Source organism: Microcaecilia unicolor, chromosome 11, assembly GCF_901765095.1.
Source record: "Microcaecilia unicolor chromosome 11, aMicUni1.1, whole genome shotgun sequence".
Classification (NCBI taxonomy): domain Eukaryota; kingdom Metazoa; phylum Chordata; class Amphibia; order Gymnophiona; family Siphonopidae; genus Microcaecilia; species Microcaecilia unicolor.
Genome location: NC_044041.1, coordinates 40,837,915 through 40,859,258, shown reverse-complemented (window position 1 = coordinate 40,859,258; position 21,344 = coordinate 40,837,915). Strand labels below are relative to the sequence as shown.

General features: G+C 42.4%; 1 protein-coding gene across 2 annotated transcripts in view; it reads right to left on the bottom strand.

Annotated features, from left to right (window-relative positions):
• Positions 1–21,344, bottom strand: part of ATP6V0A2 (ATPase H+ transporting V0 subunit a2) — an 83,448-nt gene that overhangs the window by 19,458 nt on the left and 42,646 nt on the right. For both annotated transcript variants that reach the window (XR_003943730.1, XM_030217665.1), the window contains exons 10-14: positions 17,815–17,965; positions 7,314–7,453; positions 4,184–4,341; positions 2,397–2,487; positions 1,085–1,203 (exon numbers count right to left, since the gene is read on the bottom strand). Coding sequence is in view for 1 of the 2 variants with exons in the window: in XM_030217665.1 (XP_030073525.1) it covers positions 1,085–1,203; positions 2,397–2,487; positions 4,184–4,341; positions 7,314–7,453; positions 17,815–17,965 (659 nt within the window). In the remaining variant the exon portion in view is untranslated. The remainder of the gene's footprint in view (positions 1–1,084; positions 1,204–2,396; positions 2,488–4,183; positions 4,342–7,313; positions 7,454–17,814; positions 17,966–21,344) is intronic.

The following is a 21,344-nucleotide window of genomic DNA, read 5'->3' as shown; positions in this document are numbered from 1 at the left end:
GACATTTTTGCATTGAATCATAACTGCCAAGCACTTAATCACTTTTCAAGCTCTTTTTGATCTTGTTCTATTTATTCCCCAGGGGACAGTGCAGATTTCAATGACATTCACAAAATGACAAACTTTTCCTTTCAACTCTGCCCGAGTCTCTCACATAAGCTGATCCCACAACAGGTATCAAAAGCACCCCTTATTGTCCCCCTCTCCCTTCTTTCAGAGTGAACTCTCTTTGCCATTACTCTGTGTGGTCTGTTGCTCAACCACTTTCTCATCCAGTCCATTAACTTCAAGCCTACCCCCGGGATATATAGGTTTATTTATTTGCCTCCTGTGTGGACAGTATCAATGTTTTGCTGAAATCCAGATAAATCACATCATGTGCATGGACTGAATCTTCTAGAGGTTTAGTCAAAGAAACTGATCAGATTTGATTGGCATGATCTTCTCAGATTTTGCAATCTAAGAACATCCCAAAACTTCATTAAAAGACCTTTTGAATTACGCTCTGGATGCACAAAACATTTCAGCATCCTATCAGTTTTACTTCTGGTTATAAAATACTAGCGCAACGAGACACAGAAATAAAAAACAAAACAAAAAAACATTAGTAAAATGAAAAGTTAATCAAGGTGTTAAGAAATCAATGTTACTGGACCTTACCTTTAGAAAATTCATAAGACAATATTATTTTAAACAATGCAAATATTTAAAGTGTTTTCCCAATAGGATAAACATATACATTGTTATGAGCTGGCTTGGATCCAATCGTGAGGACTAAGAACATGCTTGTACAGGTCAGGCTTCCTCATCTAGACAGCTCACTTGGAGATTCTCAAGCTGTATGGAGCATGGATTAATGGAAAGCCAGTAAAAAAAAAAAAAAAACTGCTTTCAGATCTTGCATCTCACTCCCCTATTCTCTCCCCTCAATATGGCAGATGGAAGCCAAGAAATCAAGGAACTGTTACCACAAAAGAAGCAAAATCTTTCATCCTAGTGTACTGCTGGTGTAGTGGCAATATATATCCTTCAAAACCCTACAAATGCCAAGGGCTCTCAGTTCTGCATTAACCCCCATACTTACAGGTGGTTGAAAAGCCCCAAAATAATTCCAAATGCCATGTGAGTGACTCCAAGAATGACTGACATTTTCATTTTGAAAGAGTTTAAAAAGCTGAGACGATTATTTGCCAAGTTCCAAATCTAGAAGTGGAGGGAAAAAACAGAAGGCAATCATCCAGTCATTTTAACTTGGTGCTTACTGAAATGTGTGCCACACAGATACACAAAATATTGGCATAAATGCTTCTTACAAAAGCTGCTTTTGTAAAATCTTCCTTTTTCAAGCTACTCAACTATTACTTTCTATATTTTCATGGGGGAAGAGGAGAGAAGGAAGCAAACTTGACCCCCCCCCCTCTACATCTAGTTGGAAGCTGCCCAATTTGTCACCTGCAATGGGTGATTGATGGGAAGGGTCTAAGGTGGAGATTCACCCATTTCTGCCAGCACACACTTTTATTCAAAGAGTAGGAAATGTTTTAGTAACAGAAGCAAAAACATGGGACAGAAAGTTATTCGTTTTAAAAATCCTAAATTGCAGCTTATTGCAGCAAATTTTGTGACTGTCATAATGTACTTCCTGATAATAAGGTTGCAATATCAGCATAAGCATAAATGCTACAAGAATGATTCACAAACACAGCAGAAACTGAATGGAATTAATTATATGTGCAAAACCCCTCAGGCAATTCAAACTGCTCAACTGGAGTGGAAAAGCGGCACTGTGATCACAGATGAAGAACCAGAATTATAGGCTTAGAAGTGCCCACTACACTCTCAAACCTATAAGTCTGGTACTTGATCTGTGTTCACAGTGCCGCTGTTCCACTCCAGGCTGTTCTCCCCAACCATCACCAATGGCACTTTTTAAAATGAACAGTTTGCAGATGTTTTATAAAGCAATGGTAGTTTTTATTGCTGCTGTGTCCTCATGTTTTAAGAACATCCACTCCTGTGTGCCGTGATATTTATTCTTCTAGTAACAGCATTTGCAACCCAAAACTGATTTTCAGTAAACAGAAACAGGAAATATTCAGATACTACTATTACCTTTTTTGTATAAGAAAAATCCCATGCAATCAGAACATTTACATTGAAAAGGCAGTACATAAACACTCAGAACAGATTAGCATCATTGCTATTTTGGCAAGGATGAAAGGAAAAGGGATTTTTTTTTTTAAAATGACATTGGGATGTTGCTTTAATGTGCAAATGCCATTAACTGCACATAAAGTTTGACAATATAAGCTAGATCCAATGATAGGAAGAGACGAGGATTACAGAAAGATGATCTAAAAGGGAAAAAATTAATTTGTTTCTATACCAGCACTCACCGGATCTATGCCAAAAGGATAAACTCCATTCAGTACACCTGTAACATTGGGATCCAAACTGAGGAAGCGATTTTGTTGTACAAACTCGTCGCTGAAGTGAGATAAAGAAATCATCTATTTTCTTTAAAACGCACTTTTCCCCTCAAAATAATTAAGGTGCATTCACACCATCTTAAAACACTACATAAAATAAATCATCTTAAAATGGCATAAGGACTTAAATAAAACATTCATTCTATATTGTACTGCAAATAGACCATTATATAGATAAAACAGATCTGCGACAGCTCTGGCAGCACTGTACAATAGTATACACATTATTAATTTTTCTCTGGTTTGTTCTAGTGCTTAAAAAAAAATGAGAATACAACCTATTAGCAAAATTCGCCCTTTCCTCTCTGAGCACACCACCCGAACTCTCATCCACTCTCTCATTACCTCTCGCCTTGACTACTGCAACCTACTCCTCACTGGCCTCCCACTTTGTCATCTATCCCCCCTTCAGTCCGTTCAGAACTCTGCTGCACGTCTTATCTTCCGCCTGGACCGATATACTCATATCACCCCTCTCCTCAAGTCACTTCACTGGCTTCCGATCAGGTACCGCATACAGTTCAAGCTTCTCCTATTAACCTACAAATGCACTCGATCTGCAGCCCCTCCTTACCTCTCTACCCTCATCTCCCCTTACGTTCCTACCCGTAACCTCCGCTCTCTTGACAAATCCCTCCTCTCAGTACCCTTCTCCACCACCGCCAACTCCAGGCTCCGCCCTTTCTGCCTCGCCTCACCCCATGCCTGGAATAAACTCCCTGAGCCCATACGCCAGGCCCCCTCCCTGCCCATCTTCAAAGCCTTGCTCAAAGCCCACCTCTTCAATGTTGCCTTCGGCACCTAACCACCATACCTCTATTCAGGAAATCTAGACTGCTCCCACTTGACACTTCGCCCATTAGATTGTAAGCTCTTTTGAGCAGGGACTGTCCTTTTTGTTAAACTGTACAGCGCTGCGTAACCCTAGTAGCGCTCTAGAAATGTTAAGTAGTAGTAGTAGTAGTACTATTCTGCCTTTAAGCTACTTTCCCAGTGATAAATAATGGTGCTGCTCAATAAACTCTGAAAATTTACCAGTGTACATCTGTCCTTATGTTCTGTTTTAGTGATTACGGTTCTTATATGCAAAGAACTCTAAATCACATACTCCTTAAGCATATGTCTTATAGGATGTGCTTGCCAGCAGCCAAAGGGAAACATACCACAGGGCCTTCAATTATCATATCCCTGCATGACAAGTATGAATTCTGCTGAACTGTGCTCATTCCAGGTAAAGCCATGGGACTTTATCCTCAAGACAGTAAATTATGATCCATCTTCATGTTTTAGGTCCAAATTGTAAAGAACTGATATCTTCTGTCAAGTTAATTTCTATCTTCTCTTACTTGGCTACAAATGGTTTTCATATTTAGCCTTTATTTGTAAATGTTAATTTAAAGCACCTAGCCAACTTACAAGTCAACTAAACTATAACACTAGCCAAGGTTATGTAGTGCTAAAATGATTTCTTAAAATATTTATATCCATTCTATCAGAATCACATCTAAGTATCATTTTCAAATGTTCTCTGGCCCTGGCAAGGCTATTCAGAGAATGAACTAAACAGGCCCTGAGAGATGCCAGTATCAGAAATACGATGGCCGTGTTGCTGTGCAAAATGCAGCCTCTGTGATGCACGTTCAAACAACAATTTCTGGAGAGTCCCAGGTAGTAATCTAAATGTTAACACTTACTTCCAATTGCTACGATTGAACATCGCTGACACGCTCCAACGAGAGCCAAATATATTCAACGACTTCGAAAAGCAGTCATTATAGATGAAGCCAGTGTACACAGAGAACAGTCCCATCAGCAAAATAATGTATCGACCTTCGAAAAAGGTCTTCACAATCTGTGAAGATTGAAATACAGACTCTAAAAAAAAATACCATAAGGAAGAGGAATTTCAACATCACCTCAATATAAGGAAAGATAAATATTCCCTAGTACATGGGAAATGCTAAAACACAAAGCTATGCAGGGTCAGTCAGGGTAAGAGCATCGTGGAGGTGAAACACTGAAGGCTCGAGGATGACTGGCATTCTTCCAGCCAATGAGAATCTACCAGCATGCAATCTGAGTGAGAAAGGGTGGCAGGGCCACTGGGGAGAAAAAGAAAAGGGAAAGCAAAAACCAAAACATTTATGCAGCTGAAGTCCCTGAAAAGAAGATAACCTATGAAACACCTTCAAAACTTCCTCTTTCTCCCTATGGACAAGGCTAAAGCAGGAGCTTTTAGTTTTTTGTTGGCAGGTAAACAAACACTTATTTGCTTTAAGTAGCTTTTTGAGAGTGGTGATGTTTTGTTACATGTTTATTGGCTTTTATTAGGTATGTTTGCTGTACCTTGCTTAACATGGAAAGGACAGGCAAGTTATAAATGAGTAACTGGAATAAAATGACTAATTTCAAAGTTATCGACACTGTGGATATACAGTACTATGCTCCCTCACATTTCAACCTTTAATTTTAAAAATGATTATCATCCTAAAAGTATGTTGATTATCTGAACAGCAAGTGATGTATGTTCACTATTAAAGATCAAACAAACAAGGATATCTGATGCCCATCATATTAGAGGGGTTAGTCTGCATTGTTTCACCACCAAATGTTTAATCAAGGAAAGATTCTCCTTCACCACATTAAGAGGGTAACTTTATAAGGGGTTGCCTGGTTTAAAAGGGCAAATAGGAACCTACTTAGGAGCTATTTTATAAAAACACGTGGAGGGGCATAATCGAACATCGCTGGCGATCTATTTTGGCGGCAGCGCAACAGCTGGCCGGAACCGTATTATCGAAAAAGATGGCCGGCCATCTTTTTTTTCGATAATACAGTTTAGCCCGGCCAAATGCCAGAGTTCACCGGGTTTGAGATCGCTGGTTTTGTTTTTCAGCGATAATGGGAAAAAATGCCGGCCGTCTCAAACCCGGCGAAATCCAAGGCATTTGGTCAGGGGAGGACCCAGCATTTGTAGTGCACTGGTCCCCATCACATGCCAGGACATCAACCGGGCACCCTAGGGGGCACTTCTAAAAATGTTTAAAAAATACACAAATAGCTCCCAGGTGCATAGCTCTCTTACCTTGGGTGCTGAGCCCCCCAAATCCCCCCCAAACCCACTCCCCACAACTCTACACCATTACCACAGCCCTTATGGGTGAAGGGGGCCACCTACATGTGGGTACAGTGGATTTTGGGGGAGGGGGGTGGAGGGCTCAACACTTAGCACCACAAGTGTAACAGGTAGGGGGGGGATGGACCTGGGTCTGCCTGCCTAAAGTGCACTGCACCCATTAAAACATGCTCCAGGGACTTGCATACTGCTGTCAGGGAGCTGGGTATGACATTTCAGGCTGGCCTACAGGCTGGTAAAAAAAGGTTTTTATTTTTTTTTGTGTGGGAGGGGGTTGGTGACCACTGGGGGACTAGGGGAGGTCATCCCCCATTCCCTCCGGTGGTCATCTGGTCAGTTGGGGCACCTTTTTGAGGCTTGGTCGTGAAAATAAAAGGACCAAGTAAACCCGGCAAAATACTGCCAACACGCCCCCTTGAACTTTCGCCGGTGCGGCGACGGGAAAGCGGTGATGGTGTCAAAAAAGCCGCTTTCGATTATACCGATTTCGCCGCTTTTGAGAGATCACCGGCCATCCTCCAATTTATGTCGGAAGATCGCCAGCGATCACTTTCGAAAATAAGCCTGATAGCTACCTATGTGTCTTTATAAAATACTATCGTAAGTGGCAGCACCATCTTAAGGGAATGTGTTTGACAGCTGCTAAAAGTGTTATTGCAAGTCATTGGAAACAGTCAGTGGGACCTACTGAATTTGATTAGATTTTGAAATTATCATTGATTGAAGAGATGGAACAACTCACGGATAAGAGATTGGGCCAGCATGACCCGACTCCTGATCTTTGGACTCATTCTGTTACTTTAACCCAGAATTCTTAAAAGTTCTGAGGGGATGGGATTGGGGAGGGGGTGGTTAGAGGGGTGCTTAGTTGGGGGATGGGGTATTTAGTACCTTGGATAGAACTTTTGTTACCATTACAAATGTACTTTGTGTGTCTTGAAGGTTTTCATATGATAATTTGTACTGGATGCATTATGTTCAAATTCCTTGGTTTTTCAATAAAAATGTAATGTTAAAAAATTAATACTACTACCGTAAGCAGCATAAATCACATCTATATTGCAGGTGTGGCCATTTACACCTGCTTAAGTGCAGATGTATCTAACCACACCTATATTATTTAATTTTACACATAAATTAGCTTATTTTATCATCTACACGCATACTTGCAAACTCTCTGCTGTACACACCTGCTAGTAAAGCATGAACCATCATGTCAACACATCTACTTTTACACTAGTTAGAATTTTCTAACAAGGCTATGTCACATATGCACATAAGAACATAAGCGTTGACATACTGGGACAGACTGAAGGTCAATCAAGCCCAGCATCCCATTCCTTGGCCAATCCAGGTTACAAGTACCTGGCAAGATCCCAGAACTATAATACATTTTTTGCTGCTTATCCTAGAAATAAGTAGTGGATTTTCCCCGTCCATCTTAATAATGGCTTATGAACTTTTCTTTTAGGAAGTTATCCAAACCTTTTTTAAACCCTGCTAACATAACTGCTTTTACCACATTCTCAGGCAACGAATTCAAGAGTTTAATTACACACTGAGTGAAGAAATATTTTCTCCGATTTGTTTTAACATTTACTACTTTGTAATTTCAAATTTACTACTTTTTAAAACTATCCCCCCCCCCCCAAATGCATGAATTATATGTTTTCATGAGTTTGATTTACCTCATCTCGTGTTCGCTGGAGTGTCGGACTCTTTTCATACAGCACCATCCACAAGGCAAACAGAGTCATCAGAAGGCCATGTCCACAATCACCAAACATAACAGCAAAGAGGAAGGGGAAGGTGATAATAGTGTAGGGTGCTGCCAGAGACAAAATTCCATTATTCACCATTATGAAGCCTCCAAATTAGTAGTATCTTATTTAAGATACTCTTTTTAAAAAATGAGTATTTCTTTGTTGTCTAGGTAGGAGCTTTAACTCGTAAGAATTTGCCAAGCATGTAGAATAAACACATGCAATGAAACTTCCCACTGTTATTTCCATTTGCACTCCAGTTCCAAGATAAAATGTTTGCTTCGTTCAAGCTGCTTATACATTCCCACCCTCTGGGATCTAAGTAAATTAGGGTGCCATTTTGCTGTTCTACACCACCAATGTGTGTTCAATCATCCCATAAATAAGCAATGAGTATAAGCTTGGACGAGACAAAATAAAAACAGAGGGTACAATCCAGATCAAGAAAGAGTAGAATCAAAAACTATTTTTGAGGAAAAATAGCGAAGTTGCACACCTATAGCAGGTGTTCTCTGTGAGCAGCAGAATCTAATAGATAAAATGTGGATGATGTCATCACCTGATGGAGCAAAACCGATCATTTGTTCCAAAGCTCAGAAACCTCCTCCGAGTACCTCACTACATGGGCAGGGTGTGTTGGATAATGTGGATGGTGTGGCTGTTGGATCCTGCTGTCCACAGAGAACCTCTATTACAGATGTGTAACTTCCCTTTCTCCATAGACAAGCAGGATCACAAACAGCCAGACAAGCTTAGGGTTGCAATACATACACTACCAGCAGTAAAGAAAGAAAGAACTCTGAATTCTCTTTCAAACTCTTAACTTTTACTTACTTTTTTTTGCAACCCAGATTCATTTTGGAGGTGGAATACAGTTGAAACACTAGCTGTGCAAGGGGTGCAGTATTGTCCTTCCAAAAACAGTGTCCATTGAAGATGTCATGTCTAGACAATAATGCTTTGTGAAAGTATATATGGAGGACTAGGGCCGCTGGGGGGGGGGGGGGGGGGGGGGGGGGGGGGGGGCAAATTCCCCAGGGCTCAGCATCTAAGGGGGGCCTGCCTGGTGCTGGCATTGTTTTCCTGTTCCTGTGGGTGGCAGCACCACACAGCACAGTACTTCCTTCCTGCTGCGTCCAAACAGATTCTTTGGACATGGCAGGAACGAAGGACTCTGCTCTGTGGCGCGGCAGTGCACAGAAACAGGAAAGTCATGTTAGCACCAGGCCCTGGGGAATTTTGCCATGCACAGTGACAGGAGCAGGATATGTAAGCGGGGCGGGCCTGGGGGGGGGGGCTGGGGGTGTTTGCCCCAGTCCCGGCCTTGTCTCTTGGCGGCCCTGTGGAGGACCAAGCCACTGCCTTGCAGATGACCTCTTGACACAAAGTGCAAATGTGCTATCAATGCTGTGGTGACCTGTAGGGTACTTTCCTAAAGTGTGGCAGAAAGAAATGCCAACTGCAATCCACATCAACAGAGTTCTCTTTTTAGCTATGATAACTTTGTTATTCAGATTGTATGAATGAAAATTGCCAGGTCTGTTGTGTGATGCAGTCTTCCTCAGATATTTATTTACTTACTACACTTATATCCATCACAATATCCACATACATACAGTAGTCTTGAATATATAACGATCGACAAGCATATTAGCAGCTTCTTGAACGTATAACAGTCACTAGGTATATTAAGCTAAAGCGAGACCATTAACCCGGTCTTAGCATACAGCAGACAAACAAAATGCAAAGCGAAAAGATAGCGGGGAAAAAAATCCTGTAATAGTCAATCCGATAAGTTTTTATGTAGTCAAAAAGGCTTTGACAAACAGAAGTGTTTTTAGCAACCGTCTGAATATCTGAATGTCTTCACATGATCTCAGGTTTCCAGATAGAGCATTACACATGGATGGGGCAGCAATGGAAAAGGCTCGCAGGTTTTGTCTCTACGTAATTGTATGATTTTGTGGGGGTTATACAGAGCTGATGGGACGTCTCAGGTCTTAGTGCTCATTTCGGTTTGTAGGGTATTTTAAAAGGAGGCTGGAACATACCCAAATATACATTGATGAGTCAGAACCAAGGTCTTCAATTGAAATCTGTATGCCACAGGAAGCCAGTGTAATTTTTTTAATGTTGGAGTAATGTGTTCCACCCTTGAGATTCCAGTGATTAGTCGTGCAGCTGCATTTTGGATGACCTGCAGAGCTTGGATTTGGGATGATGATATTTCCAGAAATAAAGAGTTACAATTTATATATATAATTCTCACCACCAACGTTCTACAAGCCTGCCTGCCTGTGTCCGTAACTTTCTTCGCTGGGCTCCGAAGCCCCAGCTGACATCACTGGACCCATTATGCCGTGATTCGCGGTGTGGACGAATGACGTGATCAAGTTGGAATCTGTTTGTGTGCGTGCATCTGACGTCGGACGCACGAACACAAACTGATTCAAACTTAATCACATATTTCGTCCACGGCTCCATGCTGCGCGGCCGAGAACAGGACTTCGGCTGGCAGGGGTTGGGGTCCCCCGCCAGCACAGGTACGCGACGGCGGGAAGGGGGGCTAAAGAGGGTCGCGGCAGGGGGGTCCAGAGGTCAGGAACTCCCAGGGGGGGTCTAGAAATCGGAGGGAGGGGGGTCTGGAAATTGGAGGGAGGAAGGCAGGGAGGTGGGATCTGGAACGCAGAGAGAGGGAGGGGGGGTCTGCAAATCGAAGGGAGGGAGGCTGGGAGGTGGAACTCAGAGAGTGGAAGGGAGGGCTCTGGAACTCGGAGGAGGGGTCTGGAATTCAGATGGAGGGAGTGGGTCTGGAACTCGGAGGGGGGGTTGAATTCGGAGGGAGGGGGGTCTGGAACTGAGGGGGGAAGGGGCTCTGGAATTCGGAGGAGGGGACGAGAGGGGAGGAGGGGGTATGCACCACCTGTACTAAAACTAAAAAAAACACCAAAAACAGGGGGACGACCATGGAACTCGGAGGAACGGGAGGGGGACGACGACCCTGGAACACGAACGAAGGGGGGACACTGGAACTGGTTGGGTGAGACATCAGGTCAGCCTCGGAGAAAAACCTTGCTAGTGCCCGTTTCATTTGTCAGTACCAAGCTCTGAACAATCGTCTAAAAATCATATGGTGTTACCATATCTTTCAGCTTGCTCAACAGGTGCGAGGTGGCCACAACTTAAGGGCTCTCCGCAGATTTTCTGGTCATTTGAATCCTGTATGAGAAAGGCTGAGAATGTTGGTTTCTCTGGAACTCCTCGCTTTGCAAATGGGCAAAAAAGGACCGCCTCAACTGTTGTCACCATGTGACCCAATATTCTCAGCATATGTCTTGCAGTATCTGGTGCATGGACTTTGCCACATTCAGTAGTTTGAAAATGACTTATGCCCTGTCAGATAGTAAAAAGGCAGTGGTCAACAGAGTATGAATCTTCGCTCCTATAAATACAGGGATAGTGTGTTGATTTTTCCACGTTGAATATAAGTCCAAGAGCATCAGGGTCAGCATGGTCAACCAAATAGCACTGGAAGCCTCGTCTGGTGTACTTCTGGCTATAAGCCAATCAACCAGGTGTAGACATATGTACACTCCTTTGTGAAACAAATGAGCTGCAACAGCTGCTACACCGTTGGTGAACATCTGTGGGATTGATAAAAGTCCAAAAGGAAGAACTTTGTATTGGCAGTTTGCCGCAGCAATTTAAAACACAAAACCTTGCAGTGCTCCAGATGTATCTGGTTGTGCACATAGGCATCTTTGAGGTCTTAAGACACCAACTAATTGTCCTGTTACAGAAGAGTAAAAATAGAGGCCAATTATTCATCCTGAATTTTTTTTTCATCACAAACTTGGTTAGATCTCTGAGGTCTAATATAGGCTGTATTTCATCTGTTTTCTTTGGAATAAGGAAATTCTTGGAATAAAAGTCAGTCCCAGTTCAGTCTGCAGGACTAGTTCTATGGCAATGGCTTGTCAGGAGTTTTCACTGGTCTACTGGTGGGGAACAATTGGATGGTCTTCAAACTTCAGGTACAGAAGTCACACATAGCCTGTAACCCTCCTCTATTATCTTGATAATCCATTTGTCTGTAGTTATGGACTTCAATTGTTTACAAACCCCCAATATTCAGCCGGCAACAGGCAGTGTGCTTAGCTGCCGCCAGTGGTGCTGACCCCTGATATTCATTGCCGGACTGTTCCAGTGACTGGCATTATTTAACTGGCTATGTGAATATTCAGCGCTGGCCAGTTAATAGTGGGCACAGATAGGATGATTTATCCACTAAACTTAGCTGGCCAGGGGCTTGAATATTTGCGGATAGTTGGCTATGCGCTAATATTCAGCGGACATAACCAGCTATCTTGTACTTAATACTGGCACTTAGCCGGCTCAGCGCTATTTAACCAGTCAGGATCCGTTCCTGGCCAGTTAAATAACGCTGAATATCAGGCCCAAAATGACTTAACCTACTGGATAATCTGAAATTGTTGCGTAGTCAAAAATAAAGTCTACTTTAGTTTGCAATTGATTTATGGATTTATGAGGCTTTCTGTTCTTGTTCCTCTGTCTTTGCTGATGTTGTTGAATAGGCCTTTGAGAACAAGATTGAGGATAGGAATATGGATACTGCTGATATCTTCTGTACTGATATTAGGGCCTCCTGTAAGCTCAGTATTTTGATCTTTTCAAAGAGGAAAACAGAGCAACAGCAATGTTGTCTGTCACTAAGGACTGACTTGTAGTGCAGTGGCCTTTGATTAAAGACATTCAGGCTTATTTTCGAAAGGAGAAGGGCGCCCATCTTCGGGAGATGGGTGCCCATTTCCTGAGGGCTCCCAAATTGGTATAATCGAAAGCCGATTTTGGGCGCTTTCAACTGCAGTCCGTCGTGGAGACGAACAAAGTTCACAGGGGCGTCGGCACAGTAGCGAAGGCGGGACAGGGGTGGGCATGGGAGTGGTTAACAGATGGCCGGCTTCAGGCCATAATGGAAAAAAGAAGGGCAGCCTTAGCGAGAATTTAGGTTGCTTTTTTTGGACCCTTTTTTTAGGTCCAAGTCTCAAAAAGGTGCCCGAACTGCCCAGATGACCACCGGAGAGAATCAGGGATGACCTCCCCTGACTCACCCAGTGGTCACTAACCCCCTCCCACCAAAAAAAAAGTACTTTAAAGACTTTTTTTTTTCCAGCCTTTAAGCCAGCCTCAAATGTCATACCCAGCTCCATGACAGCAGTATGCTTTTTCAAATTGCTTATGGACCCATGACATGAAAAATCAGCCACTCATCATTTGGATCTGCTACTTTAGTCACCTTTTTCCCTGAGAAGAGTTCTGTAAAAACTGGATGTGGTTGAGAAGATTCTCTCTCCCTACACATGTCGCTCTTTAGAGTGATAAGAGATAGTGAGGTGACAAATAAGAGATAGTGAGGTGACAAATAAGAGATAGTGAGGTGACAGGTGTTTTAATCACTGTCTTTTCTCTTGGACTATGTAGGTAATGCATCTTTGCCCTAGATTTTCTAGGGCTTACACCAGGAATCTGAGAGTATCCCTTTAAGGCTTTACTCCAATGCTCTTAGTGGGAGTACTATGTCTGGGGAAGGGGAGGAGCATCTATCAGAGTAAGTTCTGACTCTGGGCTGTGGGGAGTCTGATCAAGAGGAGCTATCAAAACCTGTAGACTGTTTTGGGAAGTTATCAGAATTTCTGCACTGGAAGTGAAGCCTTTGGCATCAAAGGTGAACTCCTAGGGGTTTCCTTGTAGTGCCTAACTGAGGCAGATGTTCTGTGCTACCTTTGTGCCAGAGGTGAAACTCCTCTACGGGATGTCTGGAAATCTCCATGAAGATTTGTTGGGAGTGGAGACTTTTACTTAAAAGATGAAGCGTGTCGAGGAGGAGCCCTATGACTGCACCAATCCCCATGCCAAGGTAGAAGCATGTCTAGGGAAGCCCCTTTACTGTGCAGTTTCAGCAGATGAGAGGAGTGTTCGGAACTACGAAGCCACTCTAAGGAGTACAGTTGCTTGACACTGCAGGACAGGCATATTTGTCAATGGGTAGAACACATGGGGAGTTTTTCCTGCTTTGATTTTCGAGATCTTTGTGGATTTATCCTGTACTATTTGTTTACACAGTCAGCGAGAACACTTTTTCAGTCCCTTCTTTATAGGATCTAAGCAGGCTGTTTTATGTTTGACTGACCTGGCCATCAAATGGTCATCTTTCGTTTTTGTCAGGCTTACTGCAGATCCTTCTTGCTCTAGAAATTCCCAGAGCTTACGACTTCTAGATTTTCTGGCCCTTGGTGACATATGGGCTCAATGAAGATGGTTTGGCCTAGTGGTTAGAGTGGTGGACTTTGGTCCTGGGGAACTGGGTTCGATTCCCACTGCAGGCACAGACAGCTCCTTGTGACTCTAGGCAAGTCACTTAGCCCTCCATTGCCACAGGTACAAATAAGTACCTAAGCCACATTGAAACTGCCATGAGTGGGAAAGCGCGGGGTACAAATTAAATTTTTTATTTATTTCTCACCGGCTCTGCTTCCTCCCAGCTGATCCCTGCTGAAATCGTCAAGCGACTCCAGTATCAACTCTTCTGCCCGCTGCGGGCCTCATCGGCCGGTCTGATGGAGGTGCAGTGGAGGAGGTCTCTGGCTCGGAGGGCTCCGACGGTTGGGGCTGCGGAGGACGACCATTTGGTCTGCCATCTTGATTCCTGCGCCGCTGACTCCATCGCAGAGGATGCCTACCTCCGGCTTCGTCCTGCCTCTGCATGCAGCTGCTGTTTCTTCAGTGCTTCATTCACCTTGCTGGACCTGTTCGTGTCAGACTGGATTTCCATCATCCCCCTTGGCCTACCTGGTCTTCTGCTGCCCATCTTTGTCTCCCTTACCTTTTCCTTTCCCTTCTTATCCTGTTCTCCCGCTCTATTGAAATGTAACTGTAACTGTATTTATTAGTTCATTGTAAGCCGCTTTGGGGCTGCAAAACTGCGGCAAAAGGCGGGGTATAAATTACCTGAAATAAGTAAATAAATAAATGTAATACATCTAGACAGCAAATACCCCCATGCATGTCAGTGATGGATATTTTATTTTATACTCTGGATAGTGAGCTTTAGGTCAAGGGACTGACTCGGCTCCATCAGGTAGTGATGTCAACCATCAATGTGGCTGCTGTGATCCTGCTTGTTCATTTGTTCATGGAGAAAAAAAAAAGACACTAGAAAGATTCTAGAACCATGCTACACAACCAGTAGGGTGAACAGGGTCAGGAAATTGTATATCAGAAAGAATATAGGGAAAGGGGGAAATAATATACCGCCTTTCTGTGGTATTTTTTGCAACTACATTCAAAGCGGTTTACATATAGACTTATATTTGGAAAAACAAAATACGAAAGTGCTAAGCCCCTAAGAGAAAACTTACACTGGTTTCCTCTGAAAGAACGTATAACTTTCAAAATATGCACTCTGGTGCATAAAATAATTCACGGTGATGTCCCGACCTACATGTTAGACCTTATTGACCTGCCACCCAGGAATGCTAAAAGATCAGCACGCACATTCCTAAATCTTCACTTTCCCAGTTGTAAAGGTCTAAAATATAGATTAATACATGCATCCAGCTTTTCATACTTGAGTTCATACTTGAGTTCGCAAATGTGGAACGCTCTACCACTTGACCTGAAAATAATTCACAACCTAATTAACTTCCGTAAGGCACTGAAGACATATCTCTTTAACATGACATAACATAATGACTCATAATTGGAACCGTAATTCATCATTATTTAATATTTGGATTATTTTCTCCCTATATCGTATTGTCTAATTTTATTATGTAATCCATGTTCAATATGTGATATCAATTGTATGTAATCCATGTTAAATATGTGTTACCTGACTGTTCATTATATCATCTATGTTCTATATGTATTACCAATTGTATCTGTATTCTGAAATGGCATAAGTCATGACGGAAAATTGTAAGCCACATTGAGCCTGCAAATAGGTGGGAAAATGAGGGATACAAATGCAACAAATAAATAAATAAATACAGGTACTTATTTTGTACCTGGGGCAATGGAAGGTTAAGTGACTTGCCCACAGTCACAAGGAGCTGCAGTGGGAATCGAACCCAGTTCCCCAGGATCAAAGTCTGCTGCACTAAGCACTAGGCTACTTCTCCACTCCTAAGCAAGAAAGGGAATGGGATTTGACATACTGCCTTCTGTGATTACAATCAAAGTAGTTTACATATTATATACAGGTACTTATTTTGTACCTGGGGCAATGGAGAGTTAAAGGAGAGTTAAGTGACTTGCCGAGGGTCACTAGGAGCTGCAGTGGGAACTGAACACAGTTCCCCTGGTTCTCAGGCCACTGCACTAACCATTAGGCTAGTCCTCCACTCCACATAGAAATAAGTAGGGTGATTGTTTTTGAGGTTGAATACAGTCCCACTACATCCACGATTAATCAGAGCAGGAAGAAGCCTGCTCTGCCATTCATAAGAATTAAGACACAAACCCCCCTCATTCTAGAATCTTGCGTGAACAATTTTACACTTAGCATGCAAAACTGCGCATGCAGATTATAGAATACCTACAGTTATGCATGCAACTTAATTTACAAATTAGTGCTAACTGGCCCTAACAACCAGTAATTGGTGTTAACTGGCGCTGACTGGCACTAATTTTTGTTAACTACACTTAATCAGTATTCTATCATCTTAGCGTGCAAATTCTATAGTGCGTAACTGCAAGGAGGGTATGGATATAGGAAGTGCATGGGTGGGTCAGACACACTAAGGTTACAGAATACTATCACTTGTGTGCATAACTAACAGTTAGGCATGAATACTTACATGTGAGTGCTCGTGACTAAAGACAGGCACTAAAATGCAGACTTGTTAGTGTTCTATAATGGCAATAAACATGCATAATGGCCTATATAGAATTTAGTTGACCTTTAGAAAATTACCCAATAGGGGGCCCTTTTACTAAGTTGTGTTAAGTGCTAACGCAGAAAAAATAGCCTAAAGCAGGATGCGCTAAAACATTCTATGTTAGTTTTACCAGTTGTGTGCACTAAGCATGGTTTGTTTGGTTTTTTTTGAGGGGGCGTGGATTCAGCTAGCGCTCTGACATTACCACTGCATAAGCTGGTTAGCCAGTCAATAACAAAAGAGACCTTAGTGCTCCCACGTTAATGTTTTTTACATGGCAGCCGTCAAGTTATCCCCCCTCCTCAGAAGGCAGGGTGACCTCATCTGCCAAATCCAATGATTCTGAGGAAGAGCCCGGAGACAAAACCGATAGCTCCTCGGGATCCAAAATCTCCACCCAGGGACGTTTTGGCAGGAAAGACTGAGAGGCTGCGGCAACCGAAGTTTGCTAAGGAAGAGACGGGGCTGCCTGAAGAGAAGCTCCTGACTTCTTCAGAAGACAGACATTGTGCAATAATAAAACAAAATCCTGGGAAAAAGGAACTGAAAGGGATTCCCCTGCTCCCTCTAAATTGCTTTCCTCCATCGGAGCCTGTGCCACAGAAGTGCGCTATGCCTCCTGTGTGTCAACCGCCACGTGTGGAGCTGGTCACGCCTGAGAGGAAAAAATGGCACCCGCTGACACGCGCTGCACTAACTGCTCCGAGGAAACCGCCGAAACTATCCCCTGCACTTCTGACTCACCGGACGCCTGAGGGGACCCCCCCCCCCCCCCCGGTCGCGCTGAACACCCACTGTGGGCTGAGGGTGGCACGACTCACACTCCCCCGAAGCTGCTCTCTGGCCCCCACACCGGGAGCAGTGCTTAGCCGCCTCAGAAGGCACTGACATGCTCCACAAATGCCTCCTCTCAAACAGACTCAGCAGCCCATCTAGCTCCTCCGTATGATTAAAGAGACAAATACCTTTTTTTTTTTTTTTTTTACTCAGGAGAGAAAGGCAACACCCGATCAGGCCCACAGCTCCGGGCGACGGAGGAAAGGTAGGGGGAGACCGGGAGGGACCTGGCACCACCAGGTGTACACCAGAAGCTACAAACAGCCACTCAACCCCTGACTGTGCTAAACTAGGCCCAAAGGACACCAGTAGCCAGATCAAACCAGAGCTGCACAGGGATGTCCCTCCACCTGCTAGATAGAGAGAATACTGAGGATTACTTGGCTGCACAGGACCACATATAGCAAACCTCGGAGGTTCTTTCTATCTCCACCTGCTGGTAGAGGGACACAACCCACAAGTCTCTGGATTGATCTGTGGGACACTATGGAAAGGTAATTTTCTGTTGTACAACAGACAAAAGCAGATCTTTATTATTATGTTAGCAGAAGGAACACCTTCTCCTCTATCAGCTCTTACAATTATCAAATGTGAAGAGTTCAACAAAGTTTGCAGAGCCAAACACAAACCTGGATTAACCTCTTTGTAGTTTCCAATTCCATAAACATCAACAATGTTCTGGAAGCCAGAAGTGAATTTATTGGTGCGGATTAATGTTGGAGGAGTCTCATTGGTTGGTATTCGGTTTATAAATGAAGGTACTGTGGCACCACTCTTTCTCTAAGAAAATGCAAACAAAATCAATAGGTTTAAAAACATTGCTCATATATAACATTTTGTAAGAAAAACAACGCAAGTCCATTTTATATCAGAAATGAAATACTAGAATTTATAGGGATATTTTAATTTTCTATTTGGAAGGAGAAATGATCCCTTCTAGTACTATTGATGGGTCTACCATCTCTCCTGTCCAAAACATAAGCCTAACAATTGTGTGTGAATCTGAGGTTCCCACAGTCCAATCCTGGCTTTTCATCAACTGAAACTTTCTAAAGAAGAGCGTTACTATTATCATTTTGAGCACTACTCATACTAAAGACCACTAATTTCTGTAGTAGTGTTTCCAAGGAATATTTCCCACTGGCCCTTCTAGTCCTAAAAAAATTAACAGAAAACTAGTAGTTCAAGGCACAAAGTAAAATCTGCGTTTCAAACAGTGATGCAAATTAGGCTTCATGCTCCTGCTTGAAAGGGAAATAAATATTTATTTTTATTTATTTATTCAAAATTATTTATAGCCAAATCCCAATGCCTTGTCCTAGACAGGTACACAATTCCGGGAATATCTATTGTGCAAATGGTCTGGGTATCAATTTCATAATGCAGAACATGTGCATACTCCCGTGCTCATCTGGGACACTGCTAAAGCAGTGCTTCATGGGGAGATTCTGGCTTATACTAGTTTTAAAAAGAACAAGAAACAGAACAGCGAAGATGACTAACAAAAACAAAAACATTAAAATAAAAAAATATATATCAAAAACGTCAAAATTTAAAACTAATCATAAAATATGTATTTAAAAGATAAGTCCATCAAAATCAAAAATTACACAAAAAAGACGACACTTTGGATGTAAAAATGAAGAATCAACTTTAGTAGCCAAATTGTAGCAGGGAGAAGGGGACTTGACACAGCTGTGTTTCGGCCGTACTGGCCTGCGTCAGGAGTCTTCTCTGCCATCTGTTGATTATTAATTCTATCCAAATGTAAAAACAATATGTGTGTCTTACCAATAAACTGAAGCTATAGTGCTCAATTGTACTATTGAGCGCTATAGCTTCAGTTTATTGGTAAGACACACATATTGTTTTTACATTTGGATAGAATTAATAATCAACAGACGGCAGAGAAGACTCCTGACGCAGGCCAGTTCGGCCGAAACACAGCTGTGTCGAGTCCCCTTCTCCCTGCTACAATTTGGCTAATAAAGTTGATTCTTCATTGTTACATCCAAAGTATCGTCTTTTTTATGTAATTTTTGATTTTGATGGACTTATCTTTTAAATACATATTTTATGATTAATTTTAAATTTTGACGTTTTTGGTATATATTTTTTTATTTTTTTGTTTTTGTTAGTCATCTTCGTTAGGAACATTTGTTATACTAGTTTTAAACAGAAGGCCAGAGATAAGGAGATTTTACGACTTGAGACAGCTTATTACAGCTCACACTCTTTATGGAGAACACCCTACCCACAACAACGAAGTACCCTCTTGGCCACCCAAGTATCTTTTAATCTATGAAATAATATAGATACCAATTGTACCCTCCATGGAAAACTTTTGACTAAGTTGATTCATCAGTCTAGGGGGCCATGGACCATCTTGCAGGTGGAAAGTGGGGGGCGGAGTGTTGGTGCAAACATTTCAGGAGGTGGCAACGGTTTTTCAACAATTTTATGCATGCCCTTTAGAGGTGGACCTAGCCGAAGATGTTTATTTGGAGAGTTTGTTTCTTCCTGTGCTCTCAAATGGTTCTAAAAATAAGTTGAATGCCCCTATTACTGTGAAGGAGGTGTCTTTGGCCATTCAACAGAGTGTCCTTTATAAAGCACTAGAACTCAACAGATTCCGGGCGGAGTTCTATAAGATTTTAGGATCATCGATTGTACCTACTTTGAAATCTTTGTGATCACAGTTTGAACTAGATGGCAGCATGCCTGATTCATTACAACTCGCACAAATAGTTGTGCTTTTGAAACCAGGGAAGGAACCCAATCAACCTGCTTCTTATCAGTCTATTTCTCTGTTAAATGTGAAGGCCAAGTTATTTGCCAAGATTCTGGCCAATCGCTTGGCACCGGTGCTCCCTTCTCTGAAGGAGGCACTTTTTTCAGCTGTTTAAAAATTTTTTTTTTTAAATCACCTTTGAAGTTCCTGATGAAGTGAAAACGAAACTCTGCAGCCTTGAACTTGAGGAGGTTGATGGCGGCAAAAATTACAAACAGAAAATTAAAAGGATATTACACAACAGAGCATGGGAACGCCTAATGAGAATTGGACAGCTTGCACAGAGAGCACGTCGCTGTTTGGGAACAGAAAAAGCTGCGTTAAAATACTGCAGACCATGTAAAGTGGTTATTGCAAGTTGTAAGGTGAAATAGAGGTGGACCATTGACTCACAAGCGAAGTATTGTCTCATTATACAGCGCTATGGATACGTAGTATGTGATAGTGACTGATAGCATATTATAGTGGCTGATAAAATAATATGTAAGAACGATATTTTTCACATGAGACAAGTAGTGCTTGTTTAGGTGCAAGACACCGGACAGAGTGAGAGAACATATCCAGATATTTTAAGCACAGCACGGTACATGGGTTATATTAGAGCACATGAGGGTTACTGCTCATAAGAAATAAAAAGAAAATACAGTGGAGATATTCTATGATTGAGAAGCTTATCCACCCCTCTGGGGCATAAATCACTTGATGTAGTCCAGTTTGGGTGAGTTTTTACTCTGAGATTTCTCCATTTATTCTAAAAATATTTTTATAGCAGTAGATAGAATTCTGGAGTGTTTGTTCTCTCATTTGCTCTCTCCTTACTATACCCTGGTTCATGGCAGATTGTTGATTATTGTTACCAGAGGTTATTTTGGGATTCATTTTCAAGTTTTAATGAAATGGAGCATTCCCCTTTTCTTAACAGCTAACAATCACAGCCCTGACTTCCAAATGAACTTGTATTCATCTGTCCAGTTTAAACTACACAGCATCTCAAGAAAAAAAGCTACACACAGTTTTCTTACACGCACATAAAAGCCACGTGTATAAAAACCATGTCTAGCAGTGAAACGCTGAAGAGGTGCATCCATAGCACATGCTGTTCTGAAATGCTGTTGAAGTTGTTTTTCTTGCTTCTATTTCCTGCTCCCATTTGTCCTTGCCAGATTTTTCGAGGCAGGGTATAGGGGATGTTTGCCAGCCAGTTGATAGACCCAGTGAACATTTGTAGTCGTGTGTATGAAATGCGGTGAATGTGTATCCATAGCGCACACTGTTCTGGGCATGCACATGCCCTACACATGTGCTGCTTAGCAGGTGGCTGCTCTATGCATGTGCTAGCGCTTTACCTACCAAGGTGCTTTCTATAAT